Here is a 9,695-nt window from a genome sequence, read left to right on the forward strand (position 1 = left end):
GAGGTTGGGACCCCTTATGTGTTTTTGTGCATTCCATTTGATATTGAATTGCACACTTGGCTCCTTTGGCCATCATGCATTGAAATGCGTAATTGGTGGTCCGAGGGTCGAGGACTACACTCCTTTGAGTCTCAAACATGATAAGGAGTGTGGTTGTGCAAACATTGTCTTATAAATGTATTGCCATGCTCTGTTTGTCCTCTGCTGCAACAACACAACATTCTGCAGGAAAAGATGGCCGATCAGCTATCTGCAGTGCTGGTCGGCTAAACATTGTTGGCCGAGAGCATTATTATTGGTCAATGGAACCTTTACCTTGGCCGGTGGCTATACCATTTGGTCGATGATCTCTCACAGGGTCCATGATCTGGTTCTGGAGCATCACAGAGACTTGTTCAATCTTCAGGGGAACAAAACAGTGCAAACAGAGACAACATGAGACATGACGATGGATTTCTGAGCGAAGCCGTCCGAGCATGCATTCATCCCTCATCTCGAGGCCATTTCAGTGTTTCAATAACTTAGAATAGTTATTATTTCATTTGGTTTTGTAATTAATTAATTAGCTTGTTAGTTAGTTAATTAGTTAATTTGTATTATTCTTTCAATTCCTCCGTCGAGAGGGCGCAGTTGTGTAATAAGCGTACGTGTGTGTGATGCATGTCTTCCAACCCCGTCTTCTTTCTCCCTTTTACTTAACCGCTTACGATGGTTAGTTTTAGGGCACGTTTAAATTAGCATCCTTATGTGATGCATGTTTGCATTCATTCATCTGTATTGCATACACCGGACTCGACGCATCATACTAACTGCATTGTATTTCAATTCCAAGTTGAATACATGTATCGAATTGCCGCATCTCATATGCCATTTTAGATTAGCCGAGCCTATTCTAGTTGCACTTTGTATGCGATGCATTAGCCATTTTAACATGAACTAGGATCATGCAAAATTTCTAACTGGTTTATTGTTTTGGCTCGGAATACACTATAAGTGTTTATGGTTTAACATCTTGCATGAGTGTGAATTTTGTCATGACAGCATGTTTGCCATGAGGCTAAGTGCTTAAATGATATAACTGTCTGAATGCCTGTGGGTGAATGTTGGATTACTTGAATTGGGACAATTCATTGAAATTCGTGTTTTAGCCTACTTGCGAGTAGCAAACTTCAAACCATTTCCAAACAAACGGATATGCGATGCTTTGCTCCAAATTAGGCGATCTAGTCTATACTTGTGTGTTGTGCGCATCACATAGTAATTCTAGCTAATTAACCGGAATAAGAACGCATGTGTTTTCAAAAACAAGATATCATGTTTAGTACAGGCCGATCTTCGGATCGGGCGAGCGGAGATGCTCATAGATGACCTTCTCCAATCGTACCCAAGTTCCCGAGCCGAGACAACTTTGGTGATGACGGACACGTTACCTTAGGCAACAAGTCAGGATTTCCTAAATTCCTCCAAAATAAAATATTTAAGTGGCGACTCTGTATCTGACAAAACAACCTATGTTTGGCACTTCTTTCTTAAAAATCAATTTTTCAAAACGATTTGCCGGATTTGAACTCTTTGGTGATTTATCGATCTTGCATTGCACTTTGCAAGATTAGATTCAGTACCGTGACATGAGTCCGAACTGTAGTAGCAAAGCCCTCGGGCGCGTCTACAAACATATTCTTATATTAAAGATTCTAATTCATCTCTAACATGTCTTGGGTAGTTATTATGGTCACTTCCCCCTTTCACTTTTCTACAAAACATCCCATTTCATACCATATTCTACTCAAGAAGTTACACACCTAGGTTTTCAGGCACATTGACGAGTCACAATTGGAATCATGTTGAGACTTCAATTTCATGGGAGGACAGTTTCCAAGTCATAAAGCAGCAAAAAGCTCAGATAGTTTCATAGTTTGCTAAAACTATGCGAGTTTCTACTTCTCACTGTCTACTAACAATAATGTTTCTTAGTCCTTTTCAAATTTCTTTTTATCTTTCTTGTTCACAATAAAACAGGATAGCTATTGTAACAACAGTAAATGAATATTTGGTTGGACTATGGTTTTAGTTCGAACTGCAAATTAAATGCTCCATTCATACAGGAAGACAATTCTCTAAGACCAGTACTATATATTCCAAATACATCTAGCACATAATATATAGCAAGGTGGGTAGCAATGTAGCGACATTACATATGCCCTTGAAGATGAAAGCAAGGAGTTGTCACTCAGTCAAGAGTACAAACTAAAGATCACAACATTAACAAAATGAGTCTTCAGAGAGTGTTTGTTTTCCACTTAAAACCCAGGATACCAAGGCCTAACAATCAGTATTACCTATTACGACGAGCATAGTGCCTTTCTGGGCTACCATAAGGAGAATATGGAAGCGACCTTGACCGCTCCCTTCTTGACCTTCCTCCATAAGGTGAGCGCCTAGGAGGAGAGTAATCACGACCACCACGATACGGTGAGCGCCTTGGGGACCTGCGATACCCATAGTCATCACGGCCTCCACGATACCTACCATGGTCACCGCGATAGCCTTTCACAAATACCAAAAAAAAAGATAATTAGAGCCTGTATGATAAAACTGAAAATTTAAGTGCTGAAAGCTTTAAACTAATAAATTTCAAATTCGGACATATTAATGTGACATCTGAAATTTTAAACACTCCATTTTATGAAAGTCTGATCATGCATCTAAATACATCCCCTCTCCACACCCACCACATGCATTGCCTTGATCAAAATTTTGTGGAGTTAATGTTCTTGCTTACTACATAATTTATAATTGTCCAGTATACCACAGGAAGGCAACATTGCCCTTGTATTGGGCTTAAGGAATCAAGATTAAAGGCTGACTGTTGCATAAAAGTATACACAAATATAAATGGATAGAAATGAACACGTGAAATGGAATATGACATGACAGACATGAAAAAACATAATTTTCTACATACCCAAAACACATATTTTGTAAAAATCTTTAATATTATATTATATTTGCCTTTTATTTTGTTCCACTTTTTCTTCATAAATGATGCTCCAAAGAAATGAAGATGGATGGACTTGAGGCTTGCACCCATCTGATCATCTCTGAACAACCCATAAAATTAAAACATTATTTCGGCCCATGGAAATTGGTAAGCAATCAAAACAGGTGCCTGAAAAGCTGCCATGTAGAAAATTGCAAAGTGATAAACATGGGATCTTAAAAACCACAATTTGTCTTCTATAAAAAGGGAACATGCTTTAGTCAGGCCTTTCACAAATAATAGATTATCTTTCTATCGAGTCAAACAATGTGATGAGAGATTGTGGAAAGATAGCCTTGACGACAGTGTCACTCTTGCCAATAGTCTCTTTATCTTCAAAAAAATTAAAAATGAAGGTATGGAAAAAAATATTGAAGGTGGGCTGTTTTATTTTGGGAGTTGACTATTTGTAGTGAAAAGATGGCATCTGGGTATGCTCATTTGTTGAGTGAATTCTCTAGTGTGCCAATTTTTGTGAGATTCTATAATATTCTACAAGAAATTAGGACGAATGATGGTCAAGCTATGTGGCTATAGTTGTCGGTACACCTTTGTACCTTGATGAGTATACTCACTCTCATGGTAGGCTTATCTTTACAAAAGAGTGCATTGAAGTTCAAGTAACTTCAGATATACCAAAGTCTTTCATGATGAATTTAGTCTATGGTGAGCCTTATGAGAGGTACTATGGAGACCACAAAAGTGTGATGGTTGCAAGGCCATTGGTCATGCCACAATTTATTGTCCTTCCAAAGCAAAGCTGTTGAATTCTACCTCTTTGCCTAACAAGAATGGATAAGGAAAAAAGTTGGAATGTAAAGCCTATTAAATGGAAAGAGGAAAGGTAGGATGTGGCACTCTATTTGTCAAAAAGGTAGTTTCTACTCCTTGCTTTCCATCCTCATCGAATATATTTGATCAGATATCATCTTGTGATCCAAAGGAGGAGAGCTCAAGGGAGGAGATGCACTGAGAGGGAGGACGAATTGTTATCTCCTTCCTGGTGTGGCCAACCCGAGGGGCTAAGAAGCACAGACACGTGACACGACACGGACACGTGGACACGTAAATTTTCAAAAAATGCAAGACACGACATGTTAAGAACATGTTCAAAACATATATTTTTATACTTTTATTATATGTATTTTTTAAACATTTAATATATCTATTTTATGTCAAATATTTAATTTCATCAAATTTATCAACCTTAAGTATGCTGTTTTAGTAAAAACATCAAAAAATTTAATTTTTTTTGAGAAAAATAGTACTCAATGTGTCCCTAGCATGTCCTCAACGTGTCCCTTGCGTATCCTCAGCGTGCCCTAACGTGTCCACAGCGTGTCCAAAGTGTCCTAACATGTCCAGCTCTTTCTAGCGTGTCAGACAGCTATACGCAACCTCCGGAGAGGTGTCCGTGCTTCATAGCCGAGGGGTGTTTATGAGGTGGATGATGTGGGTACTCAACTAGAGATGGGTGTTAGAGATGAGATTAATACTCCTAGAAAGGAAAACAAAGTTGGGGCCAAGAGAATTACAGTTAATACTCCTATTAGTACTCCTATAGCTGTGTGAGCCTTGTCTGTGTGATACCCTTTGGACTGTGTCCCAAGCTTTATTGTATATCTATTTTTTTGGTAATAAAATGATCACTTGCCAAAAAGCTGCAGATCTAGGCCTACTTTTCCTAGGCACAGGCTGAAGCCCAAAGAAGGGAGAGAGAGTGGCCCACCACCGATTAAAGACTAGTCAGAAACCAGGTACTCATGCTAATCAAAGAAAAACAGATAAACATGAATTATTTGGGGGCTAATTAGGCAGTTGGGATAAAAATTTAAATGCCTATTCAATGTTAGTAATAAGTTAAATCCTTTAGACTTCAACTTTCGGCCCATTTTAGTGAAACTTATTTTTAAGTAAAGTTAATTATACACACTTAACTATAACATCACCTAGGCTATGTTTGGTTCATGGCTTTGGGTAGGAATTTGGAAAGGAAAATAGAAAAAGTGTGTGAAATAAAGTTATATGTGAATTTTCATTCACAGTCACCTACCTTTTCCATTTCTATTTCCATTTCCATTTCCCTTTCCAAATCCTTCACTAAATCTTTGAACCAAACACAACATTAATCTATTCAGTAATACTTAATTGCATTATCACACAAGTCATTTGTCTTTCAAATGAAGCAAAATAATATATAACGTAGAAAGGGTGTCCATGAAACATAAAACTGAGCAACTAAATTGGAATAAGATTTGAAAAAAGAAAAAAGAAAATAAAGGATTAAAAGCTTACCATTGTCCCTAGTGTTTTTCAGCCCAAGATAGTGACCAGGTGTGGGAGATCTGGGCCGCTTCCTCCGAGACTGAAAATAAATATATGACCTCAAATTCAATGTATTGGTGATATGATTCAACTTCAACAAATCGTGTACCCCATCAATAAAAAATACTAACAGAATACACACCATGAAATATCATTAAAACCACTTTACAAGAGAAAAAACTGGTGCAAAAAACTGTAAGCAGCCTTAATAACACAGAAAAACAAAAACGACCCTGAGAAAAAATATATATATATATATTTGGGCATATACGACTAGTATCCATCAAATGAATGCCAGGTATAAGGTACCATAAAAGTCTGATTAGAATGTTGATGGTAATGTCCGATGATTAGTTGAGAGTTGAAACAAATTGCTGAGGTTGTATAGTAGTTGATCAATATAGTTGCTATGTTAAGTTGATCAGATGCATGTGAAAGGCTGTTTTAGCTGGCCATTGTGATCAAGCTGTTTCACTTAATTGTTGATATGGATGATCTCATCATCTGATTGCTGCCAACATAGCTGACGCAATGTCTTCTGAATATAACCAGAAACCTCCAAGTCAAGACGAAAGTTAACCAATCAAAATAGGTGATTCTACACCACCCAAGGAACAAGGACTTACCCTCTCCACGGTAATGCATCGGCCATCTAGAACTGACTGATGGAGATGTTTAACGCAGCGGTTGGCATCATCAAGAGTTTCCATTGTGATAAAGGCAAAACCACGAGAGGCACGTGTACGGGGCTCCACAACCAGAAAACATGAACTTACCTAGAACAAAAAGAAAATCGCATAGCTAAATAAGGCCATAAGCAATAAACAGAAAACAGTTAAATGGCTTTTTCTTAACTTAACAACAATATAAAATATTAGTTACAAAATATTCCCAAAAATATCCATTATTGATGACAAGAAAATCAGTTATGGTGAAAACACATTTCATAACTTGTAGCATTGCGCGCACACACACACAGAGAACACATTCTACAACTCCCCAATAACAGGAGGAATCTCTTATCTTTCATGAAAAGTCACAGAAAGTAAACTATACTGTTTTGCTCATCTTAACAATTATAAGTTTATAATTCAATAACAGCAGCTATTTAAACAAGTGTCCTCAGAATCATTTAACATTTCTAGTACAAAAGCAAAGGTATACAGGAGCCTCACAATGTAATAGTCTATTACAAACCAACCTTTCCCTCCTTGGAGAAATGATCTTCAAGGTCTCTCTCTGTGACCCTTGTAGATAACCCAGTCACATAGAGTATATTACCAGGATTCACGGGATCAGCCCTGACACATCATTCATGGGTTCAGACAATAATTTCAAACTACCAGCCTCCCGCATAACAAAGAGGCAACTATAGAATGTCATAATTAACTCACAACATAATCATACTTCGAAAAAACCAGAATTATCACTTACCTCCCACGACTTCTAGATCTGGACCTGGACCTGTCCCTGTCCCTGTCCCTGTCCCTTGGCCTTGACCAGGACCCAGATCTGGACCTAGACCTTGACCTGGATCTAGATCGAGATTGTATGCCACGGGGAGGAGGAGACCGCGAATACCTGATACATCCAGTGCAAATAACATCAGATAGAAGGTAACAGAGAGTTGGAGAAGGGGTTAAAAGTTTAACAATTTAATCAAATAAACGGCAAGCCTGTCAAAACAATGTTTGAATTCTCTTTAGAGGTTTCACTAAGAGCAGCTCAAAGAAATGGTATAATCCATGATGAAATCATCTTTCTAAAAGCATATCTTTTTTGCTACAAAACTGTATGGAATCATATATTCTCTCTTGACAACTCTTAAGCCATGACATATATCTATGTTACATAGACTCCTCAAAAGAAATCAAATGCCCATGTGGGAAACTCGACACTTGGACAAGAGTATGGGATACATATCCAATACTTTTCATTGGACACTTCATGCATATTTCTATTTAACACTATCATTATAGGTATATATTGTTGCATAATTGCTATAAAAAGAGTAAAATGCCTTTTTAACACTGTATGTCACATACAACTATTTTATCTCACATAATAGATTAAAAATATAAAAATATGACCATTTTCTGTTGAGTCCGCATAGGCTTGAATTTTAAATTTGATCGGTCCAATCTCTACCCAACAGTAGTACGCGAGTCCATGTAACACACATGTATATGTCATACAAAAGACAAACAATACTCCACATGAAAGAACGGAATAACTTCCTTCCTAGGGAATAGAACAAACAAAAGTTAATTAGGCCTTCAGGCATGGCCCCCATATCTCTTAATATCAACCTTGGTAAAACAAACTAGCAAAGAGTGACCAAAATTTGACTGGCAATAACAACTACTGAACGTGAATGCACTTTACCAATATGTTTTTGTAGTAGTTTTAAGGTACAAGTCTACGGGATAAGAAAAGCAACAACTTTAAACTTCTGACCTCCTCCAAGTAGTAATCCAGCAACGCTCACAACAACATTCAACAAAACTTTCGACTGTTATTGTGAGACCAAGGTTTTAAAAAGCGGCCGCAACCGTTACGTAACGCCGTTACGTAACGCCGTTACGTAATGGTTTTAGTGGTTACCGCCACCCGTTACGGCCGCTTTTGCAGTGTGATTGAGATTCACAAGTGTGTCAGTCGTAGCGGCTGCCGTAGTGGTCGTAACGGTGTCGTAACAACCGTAACGGCCTATTATGCACCATTACGTAACGGTTCCAAATTGTTTCTTTCGAAAAAAACACACAAAAAAAAGTTGAAAATGGGGGGAAGAGGGATAGAGAGAAGAGGGAAGATAACAAGAGAAGATGGAGGAACAAGAGATAGAGAGAGAGAAGAGGGAAGATGAAGAACATGTTATTGATTTGTTGAAGCTGTAAGACCTATGTTATTCTATTCAGCTGCTATCACTCAACTATTTTATTTGTGTGTGTCTATCTATATATTATTTGAAAATAATAATAATAAGAAGAATAAGTGTAGTCATTATCTATTTAGTTTGGTTAAAATATGTATATATACAAAAACTTTTATTTATTCTCTTACTTTTGTCATTGTTTATCTTATATATAATAGTTAGTGATTGATTTTTTATATAATATAAAGTCATTAATTATTAAAATAAAATGTAAAAAACTCAATTTATAGTGATTTAAAAATATAAAATATATTGGATCATACTTAAAAATTTAAAGAAATTTATCAATATCTATTTTAAACCCAATAAATATGACCATGGAAAAAAAATATGTGTATCGGTAAGTTTTTTTCAAATTGTGCGAAAAATAAAAAAATTCACGGTTCCGGTTACCGCAACCGTTACGTTACGGCCTTTACACCCAGCAACCGCAACCGCGCCACCGCTACCGTTACGGCGACCGCAATCGCTTTTCAAAACCTTGTGTGAGACCCATAATCATGCATTACTTTGCATTTTAGTAATTTATGAAAAGAAAAATAAATTTATTAAGGCTGTAAGTGCATACAATTAACACATTTAGTGGTTCAAGTGCAATTTTTGTTGTCACGTTTCAAACTGAAAAGGGACAAAACCACAATTAGCAAAAAGCTAGGGTTTTTTTAATCGATTATGATAAAACTAGAGTTTTGGGCATTTCGTGCGGGGAAAAACCAAAAAAAAAAAAAAAACGAAGAAGAAGAAGAAGAAGAGAGAAATCAAAAACATCAGGCTTCAATTAAAGAGAGACAACATCATATACTAGACATCGAAGCTGTAAATCATAAAAGGACCAGTGCTGTAAAGTACCTTTTGCGAGGAGAATCAGCCTGTGAAGAATGAGAAATAATCAGAAAACAAGATTTTGCTATGCAATCAGACTTAATAAACAGATCACATCGACAGATACATAAATTACAGAGAGAGAAAGAGAGAGGGAGAGATCGTACCATATTGTTTCGCGACGAGAGGAAGAACCCTAGAGAGCGAGATCGAGGGCCGAAGAGGGGTTTTGTCGAATGAGGGAGCTTCGGGTAGGCTGGTTTTTCTCCTCTCGCAAGCGTGAAGAGGAGAGAGAATGTAAACCTAAAAATAGGGCCTTTTAAATAGGGCCTTTTAGTTAGAGGAAAAACTAGCATATGAATGCAAGGCTAAGGCCAAGTTTGAATAAGCGTATTTTTTTATTTTTTTTGCATTATGTGTAAAAAAGATAGAGAGAAATGTTGATTGATTTGATTTAAAAAAGATAAAAATATGAAATAAGTACACTTTTTTAAGTTAGTTAAACTTGGCCTAAATAATAATATAAAGAATAGTTTATAATAAATTAAATTTTAAGCATTATACTAAACATGA

The 9,695-nt window shown here is 36.8% G+C and overlaps 1 protein-coding gene across 2 annotated transcripts; it reads right to left on the reverse strand.

Moving 5' to 3' along the window:
* Nucleotides 1-2,113: 2,113 nt before the first annotated feature.
* On the reverse strand, nucleotides 2,114-9,493 carry LOC114319038 (uncharacterized). Of its 2 annotated transcripts, XR_003649254.2 has the most exons (8): nucleotides 9,290-9,493; nucleotides 9,150-9,169; nucleotides 6,800-6,946; nucleotides 6,567-6,666; nucleotides 5,992-6,141; nucleotides 5,675-5,903; nucleotides 5,336-5,405; nucleotides 2,114-2,547 (listed from the first exon to the last, which is right to left on the reverse strand). XR_003649254.2 is itself a non-coding variant. In XM_028266011.2 (7 exons), exons 1-7 carry the CDS (start codon nucleotides 9,476-9,478, stop codon nucleotides 2,336-2,338), a joined length of 888 nt encoding a protein of 295 aa, XP_028121812.2. In that variant the 5' UTR covers nucleotides 9,479-9,493; the 3' UTR covers nucleotides 2,114-2,335. The 2 variants fall into 2 exon arrangements, 1 of the variants encoding a protein (XP_028121812.2); XM_028266011.2 differs by lacking the exon at nucleotides 5,675-5,903.
* Nucleotides 9,494-9,695: the final 202 nt, after the last annotated feature.

The sequence above is a fragment of the Camellia sinensis genome, chromosome 1, assembly GCF_055761805.1.
Source record: "Camellia sinensis isolate YWXY chromosome 1, ASM5576180v1, whole genome shotgun sequence".
Classification (NCBI taxonomy): domain Eukaryota; kingdom Viridiplantae; phylum Streptophyta; class Magnoliopsida; order Ericales; family Theaceae; genus Camellia; species Camellia sinensis.